The sequence below is a fragment of the Drosophila nasuta genome, chromosome 2L (genome assembly GCF_023558535.2).
Source record: "Drosophila nasuta strain 15112-1781.00 chromosome 2L, ASM2355853v1, whole genome shotgun sequence".
Lineage (NCBI taxonomy): Eukaryota > Metazoa > Arthropoda > Insecta > Diptera > Drosophilidae > Drosophila > Drosophila nasuta.
This window is the reverse complement of record NC_083455.1, coordinates 9,962,378-9,986,608: the sequence shown is the minus strand read 5'-3', so window position 1 is coordinate 9,986,608 and position 24,231 is coordinate 9,962,378. Positions and strand designations below refer to the sequence as shown.

Genomic DNA, 24,231 nt, shown 5'->3' with positions numbered 1-24,231 from the left:
CGATCAATATTTTTTTTTTGTAGTAATTTTAGTAAATTTTTAAATTGTTCAAGTTGCGTTGTGAATGCCAAATGAACCAGTGCTCGTTTATTTAGTCGAGAACTTAGTTCTCATGTGCGGCAAATTTAGCATTGCAGCCCTGGTTCGGTCTCGAAGCTGATGCAATTTGATTGCAGCTTTTAAGCAGACACGGTCTACGTTTATTTACTTAAGACAGTAAGCGGAAGCATTTGGTATTCAAAATGCCTACAGAACAGCTGGCTGAGCTAACAATTGGTGAGTTTTACAAAAATTTCGCGTTGATAAGTGATAAAATTGTGCTTTTACTTGAAATGCCGCTGTCCACGTTGGCCATGTGTCATTGAAGCACACATACACACAAATACATGCGCAAAAATATAGTGTATACAGTGATGAACTTAATTACTGACTCGGCATGCATGCTCAACTTCATCATTGATTTTCTGTTATTAAAATGGTTAACTACGACTTTTTAAAATTCTACATTTAGTAAATAACTGAATTCCTTTAATTTAGTTTTCTTATTTTTGAAAATTAATTCTTAAAAATCAATTGCTGAACTCAATTATTGTCATATCTAGATATGAATATAGTGTACATAGCAGACATCGTCACGGGTGGCAAATTTCGACACTCGACTCACACCCGTACTTTTAAGAGTGCGAGTGCTACTCGTGCACTCGCAAAACGAGTGAGAGATACACACTTATTCAAAATCATGCGAGTGCTGCGAGTATGAGTCATTGTCATACTCGAGCCTTTCTTGCACTCGGCTCGTACACACTCGTGTCTCGCGGGTGGTTGTTCTTCGTGCAACCGATCATTTTAGACACTCTTGACGAAATGCTCAGACACTCGCGAGTGTTTTGCTCAGACACTCGCGAGTGTTTTGCTCAGACACTCGCGAGTGTTTGATCAGACACTCGCGAGTGTCTGAGCAAATACTCGGGTGTTTTTCCCCCACCCCTATTGATGCTTGTGTGTCGCGGCTCGCGGGTAGATTTTATGACTTTTGACTTCTTTGAATGATTTTTGGGTGTTTTTTTACTTTGACAAATGGTCAAATAAAATATCAGGTGGTTTTTCCTGAAATTTATGGAAATTGCATAAATTTGCAAAATACCCTTTGTAATTATATAGGCATTTACAATACCGGTTATTAATGAATATAAAAATCAAAAACTCATAAAACAGGTAAAATTTCACTTTACAAACCCCGGATTTTCCACATTTCCTATTGAATTATAATATTAATTAGGTATGAATGGGCGTTACATTTTGTCGGGTCAGGTCAGGTTGGTAAATTTAGTTGTTAAACCTTTTGGAATTTTTTGAAATTCTTTACCTAAAAAACAATAAAATCATAAAAATATATGCATAACAAGAACAATACAAAAAGCCGACGGCATTTCTTGCATCTCAATATACATACACACAAACGTACATATGTATGTGCATACATACAATCGTGCCGGTCCACTCATAATTTTTTACCCATAACCACCGGCACCGGCTTTACCCGAGTGCATAGAATCACCGATCGCAAATTGCCGAGTATGCCTCGGCACTCGCACTTGCGAGTGTAAGGCTCGCGAGTGGCGAGTATGCCTCGGCACTCGCACTCGCGAGTGTGAGGCTCGCGAGTGGCGAGTATGCCTCGGCACTCGCACTCGCGAGTGTAAGGCTCGCGATACACTTATTGCTCATGAGTATAAGGCTCGCGAGTGTGTGTATTTTTGGCCACTCGCACTCGCGAGTGTAAGGCTACCGAAAAGGCACATGAGTAACGGGTGCACCCGTTGAGTGTGTATACCCGTGCCGTTCTCTGGTACATAGTGACTCACAAAACAAATGGCACAGCCGGCAAGTTAAGAGTTTATATGTTATTGCTATTTATATGTTATTTCTTATAGAATACCAACAAAATTCGTTTCTTATAAGTTTATTTTTAATATACAATTAATACATTAACTTCCTTTTAATTTAATGTCATATTCCTTTAACGAATTTATTTATCTAAAATGATCTTAACTCCCCAACTAAAATAATTATCATATTAAATAACGATTATCATATTATTGTTAATTTTATTTAAGCACATAGAATTGTAATTAATTCATCTTTTTTAATAAGAAATTCTGTATAAATGGAATCGTTTTTATTTATTTTTTAAAAGCTTATGTATATAATAATTTTAAAAAATTAAAAATTACTGATACATCAGAATTTGAATTGAAATTAAAATGAATTAATTTCCTCTTTTGGTTTAATATTTTATTCCACAACTATACTATTTATTAAAATATTGTGTATAAAAATGAAATTAAAATGCGTTTATTTTTTAACAGGTGCGCTTTTCACGTCGGAAAAGCGTGGCAGCGACGACTCCGGCGATGGCAGCGAGTTGAAGCCCTACAAGACGATTCTGCAGGCGATGCGTCATGCAGGAAAGGAACCCTTCCCCACAATCTATGTGGACAGCAAAGACCCCAAGGCCAGCGAGCTTTACGAGCCGGCAGCCAAATCGCAGCTGAAGAAGATACAAAAGCTGTTTGTGCGTGAGGGACACAAGAATGCCGAGAAGCAACAACGCGAAGCGGAAGATGCAGAGAAGCGTCAACAGAATCTGGAGGAGGCGCGCAAAGTGAAGATCGCCGAGGATCCCAGCTGGCCAGTGGCAAAGCGCATTCGTATCCTCGAAGGTGCCGAGCATCGCAACACTCGGGTTAAGCTCTATGGTTGGGTGCATCGCTTGCGTCGTCAGGGCAAATCGTTGATCTTCATCACTCTTCGCGATGGCACCGGATTCTTGCAGTGTGTGCTCAATGATCTGTTGTGTCAGACCTACGAGGCGCTGACGCTGAGCACCGAGAGCACTGTGCTGCTCTATGGCACCTTAAAGCTAGTACCCGAGGGCAAAACAGCTCCAGGTGGCCATGAATTGCATGTGGATTACTGGGAACTGATTGGCTTGGCGCCTCCAGGCGGTGCTGATGCCATTCTCAACGAGGAGGCACAACCCGATGTGCAGCTGGACAACAGGCACATCATGATTCGTGGCGAGAACACCTCAAAGGTGCTGAAGATGCGCTCGGTGGTCATGCAGGCATTCCGTGCCCATTACTTTGCGCGTGGCTACAACGAGGTCACTCCTCCAACCTTGGTGCAAACCCAAGTCGAGGGCGGTTCGACGCTGTTCAAGCTGCAGTATTTCGGCGAGGAAGCGTATTTGACCCAGAGCTCGCAATTGTATCTGGAGACTTGTTTGCCGGCGCTGGGCGATGTCTTCACCATTGCCCAGAGCTATCGTGCGGAGCAGAGTCGCACTCGTCGCCATTTGGCCGAATACACGCACATAGAGGCCGAGTTTCCGTTTGTCACATTCGACGATTTGTTGGATCGTTTGGAGGATCTGGTCACCGATGTTGTGGATCGTGTGTTGAAGTCACCATACGGTTATCTAGTTGGCGAACTCAATCCCGACTTTAAGCCGCCCAAGAAGCCATTCAGACGCATGGCTTACACGGATGCCATCAAATGGCTGAAGGAGAACAATGTGACCAAGGATGATGGCACCTTCTACGAGTTTGGCGAGGATATTCCCGAGGCTCCCGAGCGCAAAATGACTGATACCATCAACGAGCCCATTTTGCTGATTAAATTCCCAGCCGAGATTAAGTCCTTCTACATGTCACGCTGCGCCGAGGACAATCGCCTCACGGAGAGCGTGGATGTGCTGCTGCCAAATGTGGGCGAGATTGTGGGTGGCTCCATGAGGATCTTCGATAGCGCCGAGCTGCTGAAGGGCTACGAACGCGAGGGCATCGATCCCAAGCCCTACTATTGGTACACGGATCAACGCATCTACGGCACAATGCCACATGGCGGATACGGATTGGGCTTGGAGCGCTTCCTCTGCTGGCTGCTCAATCGCTATCACATTCGCGAGGTCTGCTTGTATCCACGCTTCCTCGACAGATGCAAGCCCTAAGCTGGAAAGCTTCTTTGTCTTTCCCCTTTTAAATGCGGCATTTAAAAAAACAAAATACTATGGCTTTGTTATCACTAATATTATATAAACTCAAATAAACGCTTCAAGATTCTGGATCATAATTACAAATTGTACTGCATTTAAATTGCTATCTTCGATATAAATACATTTTAATCCTTTGGAGGCTACCACGAAAATAACTGTTTTGTTTATTCGATTAAATGGAAAATTAATTTCGACGAGAAGACAATTTCAAAAATTTCTATCTAGGACTTTTTAAAAATATATATTCTAATTCCAGAACAGTATAAAGCTTAATTCGAAATTTCATATTGGAATGGGTATTAATATAAAATTATTTAAAATTAAGTCTTATTTAAATGAGTTTGATGAATCTTAGAGAAAACAAATATTATTCGCAAATATTTGAAAAAAAATCGAAACAAAATATAATTACATTAATATAACAAGTTTAATATAAGGTGAACTTATTTGTAAAATGAAAAATCTTTATTTATTCTACTAAATCTATTTCATCCCCTTGAAAGTAATCCCCTCCCTCGAAACATGCCAAATCATTAGCGGTATAGCCATCAGCGCTTTCTTCGATTCAGCTTTTATTGATAGTTTTCGGTACCAAACGAGATTTGACTTTTCGTAGGCCGTGGTCTTTCAAAATCGTTTTCACAGATCCTTCTGATATCCCGATCTTTTTAGTAAGGTCTCTAACAGTCAACCGATGATTTTTGCTCACTAATTCCTCCACTTCATTGACATGTTGGTCATCTGTTGATGTCGATGGTCGTCCGGAGCGCTCCAAGTCATCAACACGTTCTCGACCCTCTTTGAACTCTTTGTACCACTTATAAACACTTTTTTGTGACATGGTAGAATCACCAAAGGCCTTCCGCAACATCCTCAACGTTTCAGCAGCCGAAATTTCATTCCGCAAACAAAATTTGATGGCAATTCTTTGCTCAATTAAATCAGACATTGTAAAGATCGAAAAATGCACTCTTGGTCGTTTTGAAAACACAAGCGTAAATATATTACTGATAATGACATTCACATGAAATTTGGACAAGATGTCATCAACAGTCCTGCCAACTCAAGAAAAAAAGAACTATCCCGAATTGTTAGGCCCGCGAAGTTTAAATTGAAAATTCACCTTACTTTTTGCCCACAGTAGTAAACTGGACAGTTTAGTGAATAACAAATTGAAATTCCAATGAATGTATTTTTCTTTTACGCAATTTAACAAACTAAATATTCTTATGTTAGCCTTGACCTTGCACTAGGCACGGTTTTCTTTTGACTCAGGTATTATTTTATATTATTATTATAGTATTATAATCTATTACAAGATAACAATAATAATAAGATTGTAATTATTTTATGGTTGTAATATAATCTTAGCTTGTCATATTGGTGAGCAGCTGCTCGATGTTTTTGTCGTCGAAGGACTCATTGGCGGTGCTTTCTTCCATGTCCATGTCCTCATCCTCTGCATAGTACTCCTCCTCGCCTTCACCCTCCCCCTCTCCTTCAGCATCGACATCAGCTTGTGGGACCGCATCCACCTCCGCAGTGAGATGCTCCTTGCGATAGTGATTGCGGAGCAGTTCGCTGATGGTGGCGCAGACAACTTGTCGCACCTGCGAATCAAAGCTGGGAGGCAACCAGCCAGTGCGTTCATTGCACACAGCGCCAGTTAGTGGTGTGGGAATCTTCTCCAGCATTTCCTGTATTTTGGGCAGACGCACATCGCAATAGCGCAGCATACATTGGCGTGAACGCGGCAGTTTGTGCTCCTCGAAATATGGATAATCAATGTTTTGTACGAGATCATTCTTCGAATCTTCAGCTGCGCCGCCAGTTAGCAACATCTTTTGTTTCGCGGACTTGCGGCAATAGACAAACTCAGACACACCGGAGCCGAAACGCAGCCGAAAATCAAAGGTCTGGTAGTGACGACTCTTGAAATCCTTGCGCGGATCGTAGCCATAGCGCACATAGAGCGAGCGCCAAGGACCGTTACTAAAGTAGAAGGCCAAAGAGGGTATGATGCACTTGAGCTTATCATTGGTCACCCCGGACTCGTAGAGCAGGGCTATTCTTGTCCAGACAGGACTCTCGGCGAATAGTTTCTTCACGCGCATAAATTGCTCATCGGAAACATATTTGACCTTGAGGCGTTTGAGAATTTGTGCATCGGGCTGTGTGGGAAATGTGTCCTGCATGCTAAACGGCACAATGTCGTGATTGTCATATGTGGTCTTGGCCACCACACCGAGCACTTCCTGTTGCCCATCGTCCGCCTCATCGATGCGAAAGTTGCCGGCATGCACGATGTCAACGCGTGCAAAGAGTTCCGGCAAACAAAGCAGCTGTGATTGCTTGCATCTAAGGAGGATTTGGTTTAAGTAACAGTTTGAGCAATTGACCATGCTCAACACTCACTTGAAGAACTCCAAGTCGGTGACATCTTGTGGTTTCACTAGCGGCATCGCATAGCTTAGCTCTTCGGCAGCGAGCGCATCGTTGCTCTTGGGCTGATGCCACAGCGGCAGATACTGAAAGTCACAAAGTGCTGCCAAATAATAGTTAGTATCTAAGCTTAATGCACAGAGTGAACTGTCCACTCACATTCAAAGGAGAAGCTGCGACTGCAGTAGCCCAGCAAGCGCACAAAATGCTGTGGCGGTCGCGTCTTGTCCCGTTTGTGGCGCCTCACTTTCACCGACAGCAGCACACCCGATTTATCGGTGCAGTCGCCAAAGGTGGGCTTATTGTATGGATTATCCGGATGGAAGCGCAACTCCAAGCGCTTCTTCTCATCATTCAAAACCTGCAAGAGCAATGTAATTTACCAGCTGTTGCAATTCCTTTACAAATATGCCTTCTACTTACCTTTGATATGTTTACAATGCCTCCAAGTGTTGCCTCCATTCGGTCAATGTTGACAACACGTCCGGGATATTCAATAAGTTCATATTCCTGACCAAGCTTGAAGTTTAGTTGCCGCGACATGTTTTTGTTTACTAAATTACAAACATACACACATGTAAACAGATGAGACGCAGGGTTGCATTCCAACAATCGATTTTACAATCGCTGTTTGCGCAGTCAGCTGTTATATTCTTAAATTAGTAATTTACTAGTTTATTTTCAATGTTGCAATAGTATTAATATCACTGTAAAACAAGAAAATGCTTTGTGAAGACTCTTAAATTCATTGACATACGATTTGTTAAGGAATAAATTATCAAAGTTGCCGATGAATAATAGCGGAAACTGCCCGTTAGGATTTAAAAATGTAAACAAACTTAAGAAAACAATGCTGGACTGCAATTGGATGGCATAGTCAACAATTATGTGCAGACTAAACGTATTCTATACATATTCTAATCGCTATATTAATAATTAATTTAAAAAATTACTCTTTTAATAAATGCCAATGGCGTTAGAGAGCAATCGATTTATTAGCACAACATAAATACAATTATCGATAAAAAGAACAATGGCAGTTAATGCTCAAAGTGTAAATGAACTTTAGCAATTGTAAACTATTTTTTGCTGGCTTGTATTTTGGTGGCAATATCGACAATCTTGTGCAGATTGGAGCTCAATGTCTTGATTTGATTCAATGTGGACGCATCCAGCTGCTGGAGCACCTCACGTTTCACATCCGCCAATTTCTGGGCCTCCAACTTAAGGACGCCCACCTTGGTGGGAATATGGACGTTGGCACAGCGATCTGGAAAGCTAAATGGAAGGGATGACACATAAGAGGAGACAACTGTATATGGACAACTTACGTTTGCACTGCCAATGGACTGCCGCCTGTGGAGAGCGCCACTTCGCCGGGTTTGGGCCAGCGGAGTAAGGTGAAGGCTGGCAAATTGTCGTCGCGCTTAAGCATGGCGCCCGCTCTGTCCACGGACTGCACTTGGCTGCGAGAAGATTGTGGAGTGCGTAGACGTCCCCGGGTACAATTGGAGTGACTGCGTGGAGTTGGCGGAGGAGCTGGAGCTGCAAGAGATTAATCACTAAATTATTAAGCCAAAGCTGATAAAGATATATTCCTACATTTGAACTGAAAATGCTCAAAGCGTTGTAGCTGCAGCTTGTAAAGATCGCTCCATTTCATCTGCAGCATTTGCTGCGGCATGCGAGCCATCAACAGCTGCAATTGATTGTCCACCTGCTGCTTGCTGTGCTTGCCCAACTCATCAATCTTCTGCAGCGCTGCGTCCAGCTTGACACCAGCGAGACGTTGACGCTCTGCGATTTCCGCCTCCAGACGCACCTGGTAGCGTGTACGTTTCTTAGGCACTTTGGTGCGTGGCATTTTTTGCTCAACTGAACAAAATAATAGGCACGATATGGAATGAGAAATCTCAGCGCCAACTTTGAAAGCGATGTTGAAAACACGATTACTACGTTTGAATAAGATGCTGTACATTTATAAAAGTAACTCCATTAAAAACCTTTTGAATTTATATTTAACGAAACTATGTTTGATCATCATCATCAGTTTTAAATTAAATATTAGATTATGGAGTAGAAGTACAAAAAGGATAATTTGACCTTTAAAAATAACTTCTTGAGAACTATATCCATATCGAATCATCCTCGAAAGTGAAAATTTAATATACTATACGAAGAATAGCATTTAATTTAATAGCATTTGAATATTTATAATCAATCCTTTCTTTAAGAATTTAATAAATAAATAATTCCCAATTTAAAACAATAATTTCTATGAATTCCTTATAAATAAAATGTTGAAGTGTTTATTTGAACTAATCAATTTTCTAAAAAGTTGAATATAAATTATTTTCTATTTTTTTATAGCAAGCAGGAACGAATATAGAAACATTTTAATCAAAATTCTTCTAAAACCATTAAAATAGTATTATCATTAAGCATATCTGAAATATCCAACATGGGGAAACAGTGACAACGTGAATGAACATTGAAATTTATTAAGAAACATAAGCTTACATTTTAAAATACACTTTAAAAATCACTAATGCGTAAAAATTGAAAATACAGAAATTAAATGCGTGATTATAATCGATAAACTAAGCAAACATAAAATACGTGGGGTATTTATAGATTGGCAAAGTGGGATGGATAAATAGCTTTCGGATGAGCGCTACTTTAATCCTGCCTTGCTGGCGGTGTCTACAATCAATTGTAAATTCTCGTGCAATGTCTTAATCTGGTTAAGGGTGTCCGCATCTAGATTCTCGAGCAGATCCGGCTTTATTTCGCCCAATTTACGCGGTCGCAGCGACAGTACGCCATTCCTTATTGGTATATTAACATTGGCAAACTTATCCGGCATGCTGTGAAGTCGAAAATAAAAGAGATATAGTTTAGATAAAAGTTGAATCTACAAAAGGAAGGAAAATAAATAAAAAGGGGAACTCTGCTTACACTTGGGCTACGATGGGACTGCCGTATTGGGAGAGCGCCACCTCGCCCGGCTTGGGCCACCGCAAAAAGGCCATGGGCGGTGTGGAAGGCGAGGATGTTGGGCGTGGCTTGCGAGCTGTGCGATCCGCGCTGAACGCCTTCGGACGCGAGGCCATTGGAGTGCGCAATTTGCTGCGCGAGTTGCGATGTGCATTCGACGACGAGTTGCTGCTGTTCGTAGTTGTGACACCGCCGACTGCTTGCCCCAGCTTGTTTCCACAGGCGGAGCGACTGCGACGTTCACGGCGCGCACGCGCCGAATGCAGCGGCCCAGGAGTTCGCATAGCGCGCGCCGAGCGCATGGCGGCACCGTTGTAAGCGGACATTGTGCTTATGGCATTGACGCTGTTGCTGCTGCCGCTGATGTTGTTGTTGATGCTGCCGGTGATGCTGATGGCGCCTCCGCCCATGCCGCTGTCCTCTGTAAGGTAGCCTTAAATAGAGTGACCAGACCAACGGAATGTGCGTGCGCATGTGTGTGTGTGTACAGTGTGTGAGTGCGAAAGTTATGGATGACAAGGTTAAAATTGAAAGATTTGTTAGTGAAAACTCGCCACCAATAAAACAAAGAAAGAGCAATAATAAGTAATGAGCAAGCGACAGTCAAGCAAGCTCAACTGTAAGATACCCGATAGCCATGATTATGAACCAATTTTTAATATCTATATACATTCGGTCATGACCTAGATCAAGGATTTCGAACTTGATACGAAAATATCTTGCTCTAAATCACATCTATTCTAAAAGTAACAATACCTTTCACCCAATAATCTCTTTACTTAACTACTAAAAATGTACAACATTTTACAGCAAATTACAAATTTTGAAGCAAATTACAAATAATCTATTGGCTAAATCTAACATAAATCGAGTCCTATATTTATCTTTAACTTCGTTCAGGCTGCCCTGGATTAGGTCGTTGAATTTCACCATCTGCCAAAACAATGCTTCAATAATTCAATGCATATTAAAGATAATTGAGAACAGTGAAGATTGGTGACAACATATAATACATATAACATTATTTAACCAATTTTATACATATTTATCTGAAAGCCAATTCACAAATTCAGAATGCAAGGAATAAATCATCAGATAACACTGTATGATTTTTATGACGCAAAAGCTTCGTATTTGATGGCCATGATCTTGGAATACTTTACTACCCCCTGGCTACCGGGTATGCTGCAGTATGATTAATAAGGCTAGGTTCGCTTACCTTCATCGTTGCGACTGTTTGCGGCAATGGCGCTGCCGCAATTGATGCTGCCACCGTCGTTGGAGGCGCCACCGCCGCCGTTTATTGTGCTGTTGCACATGGATTGGGTGGCATTGTGCTGCGTTTGATCGCTGGCCTTGAAATCTTCGAAGTGCTCAAGCTCTGCGATAATGTCGAGAAATTCGCTCATCTTCATGCTGCACAATTCGGATTGCAGTCGCGATTGTATTAGCTGTATTGCTGTGTCAGTCATTGATTTGTAGCGCGTCTCCTTATCCTCTAATGCCAATTGTATGGAATCCGTTTTCAATTCGTAAACGCGTATTTTCTCCTCACGATTGGCGGCCTCTCGGTTCCGTTTCGAATTCTTTGGTATCTTTGTGCGTGGCATTTTGTTTCTTTGCCTTCGATTTGTTGCGTTTAGCTCCGAAAATTCCTTAAATTATTTTTGCTATTATTTTACGATTTTCTTTGTTTCCTTCTTAGCAGGCGTCTGAGTTTTTATGTTTTCTTTTGAGTTTTTCCGCCTTTTTTTCTAATGGCGTCGATCGGCAGCTTCAAAGTAAAACAGCGTGACCGTACTCTTAATTTCACAACGCACAAAGTATACGACACCGCGCAGTGAGACCGTCTTTATATATACTTTTTGGTTTAAAAATACTACAAATTATCAGATATACTTTTTTTAAAATAAACTGCTGTCATTGACTTCATACTCGATTTTTAGATAAAATTTTTTACAGAAAATTTTACAGTTACTTGGTTAGATAAGAGGGTACAAAACATTGTAGATGGCAAGTGGAATAAAAAACCAAAAATTTAAAATAACAACTATTTTTCATAATTTTTTTTTCAAAATATACCAATATACCACATGCAGTGCAACCAGGCCACAATTGCTACAAAATATCGATTGTTGCAGCAATTTGATGTTTAAAAAATTCGTTGTTATCGATGTTTCATGACATCGCCCTTTCACTTATTGGTCTTTGTTGTACGCGCGTTTTTATATATTTTTTTTGCGCCCAGTTGTATAGTCTGTTTTGCAATTACTAAGTTTGTCTTTTAGTATTTATTTTTTTTTAAACATTTTTTTATGTGACTAATGAATTAAAGAACACCACCATTTATATGTGCAATTGTGCTCTGGAGTTCCACAGTCCTGTTTTACTTTTGTACTGCAGACTATGACTGCATTGGAATATGTTTTTCGATTTAAATACATATGTATGTAAGTAACTGAATTTAAGCAACATAAAAATAGTTCAAGATATGTATATAAAACCTTGATAACCCATCAAATGTAAAAATTCTCTACCATTTTAATATCGTCGTGCAAAGAAAAACATAACTGTATTTTCAGTGTTGCCCAATTCGTAGATTCGGATGCATTTTATCACTTAGTGGCAAGGCTGAAAATGTGTACCAATTGGAATTGTGGTTAATATTCAAAATAGTAGTAGTTATTAGTAATTTCTAATGATTATCAAAGAGGATAAAAGAAAAGTGCAAAGTTTTGTATCACAACATGTATAATACATGTTGTATTATACAATTATCGAAAAGTATGCGGTCTTGATAATTGATAGCGCCATCTGCTGTTCATGGTTGAACAGTGTGGATGCACTATGCATACAGGGTGTCAAGAAGTCAAAGAGCCTATGCAGGATTAGCAGCTTCACACAATCTTATAAATTGCAGCACTTATTGATTCGATTTTCCTAATTAAATTGTTGCTCAAAAGAGAAGGAGTGTCAAGGATTTTAATTGCCACTTGAGTGTGTGTGTGTGAGGCACAAAGGCTGGTAAAAGTTGTGTGGCAAAAGGCCACAAAATGTTGTAGTACGACTACTGTGTGGCATGTGGCATGTGTCAAAGGCAAAATAGCATATCCAATCAGCGGCAACGTCAACATTTTCGCAGCACTTTATTTGTGCAACAAAAGCAGCCACAGCCACAGTGAAACTCAATTTGCGCGACCAAACGATGCGTTAAGCATACAAAATGTAAAACGGAAGCGACTTTCATGGATAGATTACACAACGACTTAATACACACACACACACACACACTCTTGTGGATAAATGTGCGTTTTATTATGCCTGTTGCAACTGTTGCATATTGCTGCGGTGTGATGCGCCTCGCATGCTTCGCTTTTATTGTCCTCACTGATATCTGGAACAGCTGCAACAGAGCGGCATCATTACATCTCTATATACATACGTATCCAGCAATACACACACACACACACACACACACACATAGGCAGGTGGCGCACACAAAGCGCAGGATACGCATCCTAGACAACCTGCCACACAGAAAGTCTTTAATAAGCGCTATTCTATGCGAAACTGTTGTTCGGCCACGAGATACTCTAATGCTAGTTGCTGCCTCCAGGCGATAGATGGCTCTGGTGACATTTTTATTCTGCTTTTGCACTATGGAAATGGTTTTGCTCTGCAGCTTTTTGTTGTTGTTGTTTGCGTTTATTTTGCGATTGTATTGAATAAAATTATGTATGCATATAGTTGGCAGTTTTCGAAAACTTTGCGACTGCATATTAAATATTGAGTGGGAGTCAAAGCAAACTTTAACTGATTTAATGCCTTCAAATTTGCAAGACCAATTTGGTTTTGATTTTTTCTTTAATTTCCAAAGGGTCTGTCAGTAATAATCTCCTGCAATATATAACCATTAAATAAAGAAATAAATCTGTAAATAATAAATTTTAAAATTAAAGTAATTAATTATTACTTTTTATGATATTTTATTAATTAAAGTGGTAATACAATAGCAGCAAGAAATAAGTTTCTGCAACATATATAATTCTTATATTTAAAATCCAATCTGCAAATAATAAATATTAAAATGAATGAAATCAAATATTACTTTTAATGATATAAATTAAAATTATAATACAACAGCAGCTCTAAAATTAGAATTCTCTGAAAGGTGAATCGTACAGAAAATCTGATTTAAGACATAATAATATAATAAAATTAAAAAGAATATAATAATATATGTATATATAGAAAAATATGTTTATGGCTACATCGTGAAATCTGTTCTCTTTTATTCATTCTCTATTTAAATATTTATGAATAATATTTACATATTCAAATAATCACGTCTCAGCGCCGAAAGCTTGAAATTCATTTTTTGATCTTATATCGCTAATGTAATATTTTATTATCTTCATTGTGTTCATGCTTGAGTAGAGTGTGATGTCAAAGCAACTGAGTCGTTGCAGTTGCTCTGAGTTAACACCCTATAAAATTGTGTATATAATCTAATAAAAATATCACTAAACATGTCTTCAATGTTTATGTTTATGTGTGTAAAGAAATGCCATTAGCTTCAAAATGTCACTCGTAAATACTTGTTTCTTTAGTCAGAGATTCGAAAAGCAAAACTAACAACGTCTTGGCTATCAGCTTAAATTTCACACTCTTTAATATCTGCAGACTTTATCTGCATTATCTTATTTCTGTCTGTTTTTATACCCGCTATCCATAGTGGTATTATAGCTTTGTGCCTGTCCGTCTGTCTGTCTGTCCGTCCGTATAAACATCTAAATCTCAGAGACTATAAGAGATAGAGATATAATTCTTTTTCGGCAGCATTTGTTGCGTATCCATGCAGTTCCACTTTCGCCTCCGCAAATCGAAAAAATTCGAATATCAAGCGTAATTTTATATTTATAACAATATTTAAGACTTCTGAAAATTGGGTTTCGATAAGATATAAAGTTTTAAAACTTATTTAAGAAATTCTTTTTATTGGAAACAATCACCTACAATCACAATCAAGCTACTACAACAGGTCTTAGAAGCTTTGACTGACAATCAGGTATATTTTCTAATCTATGGTATATTTTGATTGTAGTACTACGTATTTCAATATGCCAAATATATCATTTGGTATAGTTTTAGTATTTTTGTGGTATATTAATTAAGTATATTTTAAAATTAATACCGCACTGTTTTGCTCTTGTTCACAATTTGTAGCGAGTGTTTAGCTTATTTTCTTATTTATTCATTAAAAGAAACCTATTTCTTAATGCACCAATCATATATAAATAATTACATAATTGAGTCAAATATGGGAATTTCAGCTTTTCAGTTTATCACTTCTTCATCTCTTCTTTGGGCCGAATTAGCATCTTAACTTCTTTAAGGTACATGATTCCATTGTTCCACCAAAGTAGATGTTCATATGGTACATTTAAATAACTGCATAAGAAACAACAAAAATCCATAATTATGTGTATTCCTTCGAAAATAAAAATTTGCAATATTTACCAACGAGAACAAGAATTGTACCACCAGCCACTTTCATGCGAGTCTGCGCAATTAGCACCATATTTGTCGTTGTCGTGATCGAATGTTGTGAATTTCATGTTTTCAGACCATCTCATGCCATCCCCAATAATGGTTCCATTGAATTTACCCAAACTCAGTGCATATCCATTATCTTCATCAGATATTTTGAAGTCGTCATAACGAGCGTTGTAGGTTCTTCCATTCCGAGCAACCAAATGTATGTAAAGTTCGAAACGCTGCAAGCTCGTGATACGATGTAGTTTCTCTAATCCAAGAAAGAAATCACTTTCAGGAACGCCGAAACCTTTGCGATACGTTACCCAATCCCTATTGAAATTCTCATTTCCCCCAACTCGTTGTTGTATTACAATCCATCCAGGTCCAGCTAACTGACTATCGCACAAAACATTGAATAAACCTATGCCAGAGACATTTAGTTGATGAACTCCTGAATAATCTCCGAAGGGGGGCATGTTGTGGCATTTAATTTATCAAGTTCAGATTGACATAACTGATTTTCCTTTACTTTATCTATTAGCTTAGTTTCACTTTCTGTTAATTTCAATTGAATCTTTTTCTGTTCTTCTCTAAAGTTCTCTGATGTCCAATTTAATTTGTTGCGACATAACTGAATATCATTTTCATGATTTATTAATTTAGATTTACTCTTCTCTAATTCCAACTCAAGTGTTTTCTGATATTCTGTGTTATTTTTAATATTCTCATTAAATCTTTTTATATTTTCATCTTTTTCAATTAAACTAGAATTAACAGATTTTAATTGAACTTGACAATTTTCTAAGTTGGTGGATTTATCTGTTAGTTGTTCTTTTAATTTAAAAATAGTATTTTGTTGTGAATTAATTTCAGATTCAGATTTATCAACTTTATTTTGACACAATTGCAAATCGTTTTCCCCTTTGATTACTTTGTTTTTATACTCATTTAATAAATCTGCCTCCTTCATGAATGTTTCATGAATTCTTACAATTTCTTGATATTTTTCCATAAGATCACTCATCTGCTTTTCCTTAGTTTCACTTTGTTCTAACTCATTTCTAACCTGCCTGAAGTAATCTAGCAAAGGCTTTACAGTCTTGTAGTTATGAAGCCGGCACTGTTCTTCCATTTTTCGGTCTGATTCACACGTCTGATAGGAAGAAAACGTATACACTTTAATCACTCTTTATTTTTCTTAGTATAATGTCTTTGATCTCACTTCATCTCCAGTTGTTGTAGCCACCAAGAATATTTGAAGGACCATCAGTAACAAAACTCCGTTAAATTTTATTCTGCGCATTTTAAATATTTCGACTGCCCGCAAACAAAATGAATTTGGAACTGAATTTCGTTATTTCGTTAAAGTCATTGAATGTCTGAAGCGGATGTGGACTGCGCTCAATAGATCTGAACGAGAGAGGTCAAGTAATGATAATCTAGACTCTCTGCCCTAGATTCTCTGTTGGAAGAAGAAATTTCAATGTCGGATGATCAACTGTAATTTTTTCTGTTCAATAGGTTCTGTTCTGTTTGCTCCAAACAGCTTTTTCTTGAAGACCCACCGACAACAACATTGTTTTCAATTTCTTTCAGTCGCGTGCTGACGAAATTATGCTCGGATACTTTCAAAAGCATAATAGGACTGAGTTTTTATTAATATACATATGTATATGCTGCCAACTATTTGATTAGCAAATTTAAAAACAACTTGATTAAGTAAATAAGAGTATAATTGAGTTTATATATCCGCTACCCATTGGGTAGAAAGGTATTATAAGGTATTATAACAGGCACAAGGAGGCATCTCCGATCCCATAAAATACGCCTACTGACAATCTGGTATATTTTGCACTCTATAGTATATATTGAGTTTAGTGCCATAACAATATACCAATATACCATTCGACATATTTTAAAAGAATTTGTGTGGTATATTTTTCGCTATATTTAAATCAAATTCCGCAATATTTTGCTTTAATTCAAAATGGGTAGCGATTATCTCACAGACTCTCTCGACTGTCGCTGTTTATATCGTATTTAGGATTGTTTTTGAATGTTGCCCCGAAATTTAATGAGCTCAACTGTTGCCGCCCAATCGAGAAGCATATGATGTTGAAGAGAGCATTCTTGTCCCAATTTATTATGGCCATAAGTAATGAATGCACTTCATGTGGTTGTGTGCAGCTACCCTGCAAAATAATGATAGTTTGTGGGTGGCTCGAAGCGAGAAGGAAACGAAACGACAAGCAATCAATTCAATGTGGAATGTTATGGCTTTTTAATACTTGTAATACTTTCATCCCCCTCCCTCCTCAACTTGAGGGTAGTTGTTGTTACCCTCGCTCGCATTAATGAGCCCAAATATTGAAGTAGTAACGAAAACTCAATTAAATTTCTCTCCCCCTCCTATAACTCTTCTCTTCTCTTCAGTTGCAATTGCACACAGGTGTTCTAGCTGTTCCCATTTTAAAGGGAACACTTTGCTTGCTGAGTTGCACTCAAACGAGTGTTTCACATTGCCACAACGTTCCAACTCGTGGCGACTTCGGCTCTCGGCTGTGTTTCGCCTTGGTGCATGCAACACCAAGAGTGGCAGCGACTCAGTCGCTTGTAGCAGCGACAGCAGATGCAACGTTCACACCAAATAAAAAACGAAAAAAGAAAGAAAAACAGTCCGTGTTTGAGCTCAGTTCAGTTCCGTTTTCAGTTTTGCATTGCAATCGCAATCGCAGTCGAGTTCGCGTTCGCAATTCACAGTTTGCAGTTCGCAGTTCGCAGTTTGCATTTCGCACTCGCATTTCGCAATCGCATCGCATTCGCATTCGCACTATTCACACACACACGCACACACACACTCACACACTCATTTGCCATTCATTCGACTTTCGACATTCGCGCGTTTGTGCAGCAAACTAGACCCGGTTAGCTGTTTTCTTTTTTTCTATTTTCTGTTATTGTTTCCTTTGTTTATTGGTGCGTGTCTTTAGTTTTTCTTCCTCCCTCCCCTTCGTGCCCGAACGCTGTCTCTCTTGCACACTTGCTTTCAGCATTCTTTCGTAATTGCGAGGCCAGAGTGGGAGAGAGAGAGAGAGAGAGAGCGGGACAGGGAGAGGGAACGTTGTTGTGCGAAGAGTGCGACGACGACATAATTAAATTAAAATTTACTCACAACACACACACACACACTCACGTACACATCGACAGGGGCCAACTAATCACATTACCAACCATCAGCCATCAGACATCGGCCATCGGGCAAAGCAGCTAACGGAAAACAGCCATTGACATCGTCGCAGGCAGTCGGCCAACATCGCTGAGAGACAGACCCACAAGACATTTCTATATAATTTTGTAGTTTTCCGTTTTCTGTTGTTGTGTCCCTCTGTGTCTGTGTCTGTGTGTGTATGTTGTGATGAGTGTGTTGCATACTTTTTTGGCGCGCACTGTCCTCCAGCTCTTAACGCAAATTGAAAACGTGTTTCCAGTGCTCGGTTCTCAACATTGACAACATTCTTAAAGCCATAAATCCACGCCCACATCTAAATTCAATTCGAAGCCAACTCCAACGCCAACGTCCACTTTACCAGTGAGGCGACAAATTTCTCAACTTTTCCGGCTGGTAAGTTATGCACAAGTTTTTGAATGGAATATCTGGAATATACCCAAAAAAATATATACATATATTTGACTTTTACACAGTCGATTGAATTTATAATCTTTCTAGCAGTTTAATTTTAGACTGATTGCTGAACAGTGTTTTACAATTCTAGATTAAGAGTCGCCTTTTTCCTTTTATAAAAAATGCTCAAGTCCGTGGGTTCAATTATACCCAAAACTCTTAGATGAATACTTGGTAATATTTCATATTAAATATTAAGTATTACAATAGTTTTTCTACCTACATTTTGTAGCTGAACAATGAAAAACTAATTGATGCGATTAGTGTAGAAAACATCTTTATTTCTCACACATAAATGTCTATTCAAGATAAGAGAATAGAATTCATTATGATAATAAACATGTTAAGATTCTCTATAGCTAGTATATAAATATAAGATTATATATTATAATGTTCCAGGTTATTTGAAATTACCAGTAGGTGGATTTATATAAAAGATTATAAGAATGTGAGCATATTCATTTCAACTCTTGAAAATGTAATATTTTGTCCTTTACTGAGAACTTTAAATTCACTTCTCAACAACTTTATCTCAGTTTACACTCTCATTAGTGGAATTATCCACTTCTCAAAACCTTCTCATCTCACCTATCAGGTTTTATTACTCAAGTTGACGTTTATAGAAAAATGCTTAAGTTCTTGAAGGATGCACTCAATTATTAACAATAATAATTAAATTTCATTATAAACATTAACATTTTGTCTACTTAAATTTTAAGTAAGAAGTATAGAAACAAGTAAGAAAGTTACAGTCGAGTGTGCTCGACTGTGAGATACCCGCTACCCATTTTTAATAAGGGCCAAATATTGCGGAATTATTTTCAAAATATACCGAAAATACTAAAAAAAAAATACTACAAATATACCAAATGATATGTTTGGTATATCGATACAGGACACCATTCAAAATATACCACAGACGGCACAATGTACCAGATTGTCGCCCAAAACAACTAAAAGCCCTAGTAAGTAGGCGTTTTTGCCCATACAAAAGTATTTCTTTAATAACTTCCACAATTTTTATCTGATCGCAATTAAATTTTCAGAAATCATAACTACTATAGTAATTATTGTATATACCAAAATTCGCAACTCTAGCTTTAAAATTGCGCTTGTTATTTGATTTTTTTGATTTGCGGTGGCGGAAGTGGGCGTGGCAAAAATTTGAAACAAACTTGATCTGCGTGCAAACATAACAAATGCTATCGAAAAAAAATTATAGCTCTATCTCTTATAGTCTCTGAGATCTAGGTGTTCATACGGACAGACGGACAGACACACAGACGGACAGACGGACAGACGGACAGACGGACAGACGGACATGGCTATATCGTCTCGGCTGTTGACGCTGATCAAGAATATATATACTTTATAGGGTCGGAGATGCCTCCTTCTACCTGTTACATACATTTCCTGCCGGCACAAATTATAATACCCTTCTACCCTATGGGTAGCGGGTATAAAAAGCTTTATATTCAAGATAAGGGAATAGAATTCTCTACATTGAAAATTATGTTAAGATTCTCAATATTAAGAATTAATATGTAGGACATCAATTTATATATAAGTGTATAAGGATGTGAACATATTCTCTTTAAATTGTAATCTTTCCAATTTAACCGAATACTAAAAGTTAATTTCTCAACAATTTTATCTCAGTTTACACTCTCATTAGTGGATAATTAGCTTCTCATCTTTGCTTTGTCTTTTAGCTTTACAAGTTTATCAGGTTTCATTACTCAAGTTGACGTTTCTATAAAAATGTTTGAGTCCTTGAACGAAGCACTCAATTATCGCCAAAATTCTTACATAAATACTTACTATTAAATAATAAGTATTGCAACATTTTTTGTAACCCAATTTTGCAGTCTGAAAGTGACAAATAATTGTGGAAATAAACATTATTTTTGACAAATAAATTTATATTTCATAAAAGGAACAACACATCGCAATTAAATTTTTAAACTTATTCGTATAGTATAGAGTTAAGGGTAGTTTGAATTTATTATGATAACAAACATGTTAAACACTCTGACCTTTTTGCTTTCAATCACTAATTAATTGCTGTACTTAACCTCTTCAAAGATACCATCCTTTGATTGTGTGATAGTCAGTAAATCATCCACTAATTGTCCCAGCGATTATCACAAAAACGTTTCAATAAGATAAAACTTTGAGTTACGCATCTGTTAACTGAGAGTTAATACAACAAAAAAATATGACATCAGCACAGAAAAGGATTTCGGGCCGCAAAGATCAATTAAACTTTTTAATCGACCAATTCAATTAAATAATCATTACAATAACGAAAAGCGCCATTTCATTTGCATTGTAACCGCACTTAATGACATATTCTCTCTCTCTCTCTCTGGTGTTCTCACTCTGACTTTGTTGTAAAAATATTTACAGTCAAAGATGACGCAACGATTAAGGCTGTGTAAGAATTATTAACTGACATTCGTCCTCACTTCGTCTCCTGCTGTTCCATAAACTTTTTAATGTGGCGCCTGTCGTCAATGAAATTGTCATTGCAATTTTGTATTTGAATTATAAATGTATTTTTATATGGCAGTTACAGTTCAGTTCAATTCAATTCAATTTCATTTATTTCGGCGCCTCAATAATTTCCTGTTGTTTTGTGCCTGATATTGGCCCCCAAAAGGCAATCATTCAATGATTATGCTGGCCAATTAAAAACCATTTTGTAACTCAAATCAGGCATTCATTTTGTAAATATATATATGTGTGTATTGTCCGCAAGGCATGCCACATTTGATATTTTTTGTGACGTTTTTACCACTTCATTTAACGCAATTAAATTTTCAAAGTTATTCGTGTAGTGTAGAGTTAAAGGGAGGTTGAATATTTTCATTCCATTTAAAAGATTTGTGGCACATATTTACATTATTTATTTATTTAATATTATTATTAACATTTTCATTATCCATTTATACTCCACATATAACCTAATAGCCAAATTTTCTTGCAATAAAATAAATATATACTGTTCAGAAGAAATATATGTATAGACATATTAATAGTAGAACAGAATTAGATTATTGAGAGGAATATCGATTTATTTAATAATCGGTAACAAATACTGCAACTACAATATAATACTATAGAATCTAAAAATTTACCAGAATGTGAGAGTATTCAGTATTTTGCGTTAAAAAAAACTCTCGAAACTTAAATTTGGTATTTGTTGCAACGAAAAAAATCAGTAACAAATACTGCAACAACAATATAATACTATATAATCTAATAATATACCAGTACGTGAGAGTATTTAGTATTTTTCATGACATAATCCCTCGCAACTTAAATTTGATATTTGTTGCAATGAAAAAATAATTGAATTACATGTGTATCAATGTATTTTGCTGTCACACCGTTTGAATTCTTCTCCCCATCCACATTGATTGGCAATCGCAATCACATGCATTCACTTGAATTCACGGAATTCCCCTACGTATTTGTCGTGCTTCAATTATAATGCAAAATATTTGCATTTCAATGCATTCATGTCAGGAAAACGAAAAAAAATGTATAAAAAGGGATCCACGCTACGTGACAATTTGATGAATTTCTGCGAAACCTTTCGATGGATTTAGTTGTGGCATTGTTTATGCTCAAAGTGCCGCATGTAATTCAACATGTTTCAATTAAGCATTTTAATTAAATGCGCAGCATTTTTCCATGCTAATTTTTTAGCAAATACTATATAAACGGAATGCAAATTATTTCAACTGTGAATGCTTTCGTGTTTGAATATCAAATCATTTTCGATGTGGCAAAATATTTGCGGCATTCTATTTGGTTTGCAAAGTGCAACGAGGAAAGTTCTTTGATCGAATTTAAATATATCAACTTTTTGCTAAGATCTTGAGATAAATAAAAAGCTTTCTTATTCGAAAAGTAAGAGTTTATTTTTTTTAAGTGAAAAAAGGGATTTTTACATAAGATTTTTATTATTTAATATTTTATATGTTGCTTAAATTATTATTCCATAAATTGATCTGATTAAGTTGCAGTTTTTTTTTTTAATTATTTAAAATAATTTCACTGATTGAGATTTCTGGTTATAAAAAAATAAGTACGAAAGTTTGAGATACCCGCTTCTCAATTTCAATAAAATGAAGACTGTGCGGTATTATTCTTAAAATATACCAAATGAATATACCCATGGAAATTAAAAGAAGGGAAATAAAAAACTATATTTTATTTAATGAGATTAAAAATGTATTTTTTGCTAACATTGTTGATATTAATACATTAGCTTTAGGATACCCGTTACTCAATTTTAATAAAAACCAAACAATGTGGTATTATTAATAAAATATACCAAATAAATATACAGTGAGTAATAAAGGAAGAAAGGAATGTTAAAATACTGTATTTCGCTTATCATTATACAATTAGTGAAATTAAAAAAGTATTTTTTCATAAAATTGTTGATATTAATAGATTAGATTTCAATAAAAGCGAAACTTTGCGGTATTATTCTTGAAATATACCAATTTAATATACCGAAGAAAGGAAGAAGGAAATAAAATATTATATTTCGCTTATCGCTTTATACAATCTGCGATATTTTAAATGCATTTTTTCTTAAATTTGTTGATATTAATACTTTCGATTAAACATTTAATTTTTTTAACATTTTTATATTTTATACTTCATATTTATCCTTATTAAAATAGCAATATTTTATGCGTCTAAAAAAAGCTTAATTACCGAATATCGAATTTGTTTTAGCATAAGTTTCATTGAATGAATTACAAAGTCCTCACAAAAAAACTAAAATTACTCAATATTTTCACCATTTTGCGTTTGCTCTAGCTTCTTCTTTATTAGGAGAGTTGCCGCCTGAAAGTATGCTAATAAAAATTTTTAATTTATGGCAATTGCCATAAAAAGTTACTCGAGTGCTTGCTGGCCAGGCAAATGACCTGTGCCTCTGCCTCTGCCTCTGCCTTTCGCTTTGCCTTTCCCCTGGACGGTGAAAGCTGCTTTTCGCTTCGTTGCCCCGTTAAGTATGCAATGTATTTTCGTTTTCATTTTCCATATTTTCCGTGTGCACGCACAAAACGCATTCGTTGCCGCGACAACATTACTACACTAAACCTTACTTTTCCTCCCTCCCCCTCTTGGCACTCTCTTGGCTTATCGACGCCCTCGTTTCGATTTCGCTGCTGCTGCCCATTGTCATTGATGGCTTCGTTGCTTCGCTGCCCCCCGCGGCGCGTGTTCATCAATAATAATTTCAAGTGGTTTTTGGCCATGCAAACTAGAAATGCACCCAGCAGCAGCAGCAGCAACAATGCAGCCAGTGCTAAGCCATGCCCCAATTTGCAGCTCTGCCGCCACGCCCACTCGTAAAGAGGGCGCGAGGCGACGCGACGCGACGCGACGACGGACACTTCAAAGTTCGATTTTTGTATTGAAAATTGGCGTGCATTACTTTGCCGTTCAAGTTAAACAAAAGAAAATATGGCAGCTGAAGCAAAAGCAA

The 24,231-nt window shown here is 37.3% G+C and overlaps 6 protein-coding genes across 8 annotated transcripts in view; 2 read left to right on the top strand and 4 right to left on the bottom strand.

Annotated features, from left to right (window-relative positions):
* Positions 1-118: 118 nt before the first annotated feature.
* Positions 119-4,198, top strand: LOC132798284 (asparagine--tRNA ligase, cytoplasmic). Its single transcript, XM_060810091.1, has 2 exons — positions 119-276; positions 2,370-4,198. The coding sequence occupies exons 1-2, from the start codon at positions 243-245 to the stop codon at positions 4,010-4,012; spliced, it is 1,677 nt and encodes a 558-aa protein (XP_060666074.1). The 5' UTR covers positions 119-242; the 3' UTR covers positions 4,013-4,198.
* Positions 4,199-5,320: 1,122 nt separating this feature from the next.
* On the bottom strand, positions 5,321-7,090 carry LOC132798670 (general transcription factor 3C polypeptide 5). Its single transcript, XM_060810617.1, has 4 exons — positions 6,923-7,090; positions 6,659-6,860; positions 6,473-6,602; positions 5,321-6,415 (listed from the first exon to the last, which is right to left on the bottom strand). The coding sequence occupies exons 1-4, from the start codon at positions 7,040-7,042 to the stop codon at positions 5,425-5,427; spliced, it is 1,443 nt and encodes a 480-aa protein (XP_060666600.1). The 5' UTR covers positions 7,043-7,090; the 3' UTR covers positions 5,321-5,424.
* Positions 7,091-7,475: 385 nt separating this feature from the next.
* On the bottom strand, positions 7,476-8,434 carry LOC132792151 (borealin). The gene is made up of 3 exons (XM_060801403.1): positions 8,102-8,434; positions 7,831-8,044; positions 7,476-7,777 (listed from the first exon to the last, which is right to left on the bottom strand). Exons 1-3 carry the CDS (start codon positions 8,361-8,363, stop codon positions 7,579-7,581), a joined length of 675 nt encoding a protein of 224 aa, XP_060657386.1. The 5' UTR covers positions 8,364-8,434; the 3' UTR covers positions 7,476-7,578.
* Positions 8,435-8,980: 546 nt separating this feature from the next.
* Positions 8,981-11,319, bottom strand: LOC132798322 (borealin). Of its 2 annotated transcripts, none has more exons than XM_060810137.1 (3): positions 10,716-11,319; positions 9,458-9,917; positions 8,981-9,366 (listed from the first exon to the last, which is right to left on the bottom strand). In XM_060810137.1, the coding sequence occupies exons 1-3, from the start codon at positions 11,104-11,106 to the stop codon at positions 9,174-9,176; spliced, it is 1,044 nt and encodes a 347-aa protein (XP_060666120.1). In that variant the 5' UTR covers positions 11,107-11,319; the 3' UTR covers positions 8,981-9,173. The 2 variants fall into 2 exon arrangements, with proteins under 2 accessions (XP_060666120.1, XP_060666119.1); XM_060810136.1 differs by having other exon boundaries at positions 9,458-9,929; positions 10,716-11,309.
* A 3,216-nt stretch (positions 11,320-14,535) lies between these two features.
* On the bottom strand, positions 14,536-16,887 carry LOC132793417 (angiopoietin-related protein 6-like). Its single transcript, XM_060803342.1, has 3 exons — positions 16,257-16,887; positions 15,017-16,187; positions 14,536-14,947 (listed from the first exon to the last, which is right to left on the bottom strand). Exons 2-3 carry the CDS (start codon positions 15,508-15,510, stop codon positions 14,842-14,844), a joined length of 600 nt encoding a protein of 199 aa, XP_060659325.1. The 5' UTR covers positions 15,511-16,187; positions 16,257-16,887; the 3' UTR covers positions 14,536-14,841.
* A 902-nt stretch (positions 16,888-17,789) lies between these two features.
* LOC132783606 (guanine nucleotide-binding protein subunit gamma-e) overlaps positions 17,790-24,231 on the top strand; it is a 78,013-nt gene continuing 71,571 nt past the window's right edge. The window contains exons 1-2 of one of the 2 annotated variants that reach the window (XM_060788877.1): positions 17,790-17,958; positions 18,523-18,656. The gene's annotated coding sequence lies outside the window, so the exon portion shown is untranslated. Of the gene's footprint in view, positions 17,959-18,307; positions 18,657-24,231 lie in introns of those variants that run through there. The other variant, XM_060788876.1, reaches the window with a different exon arrangement.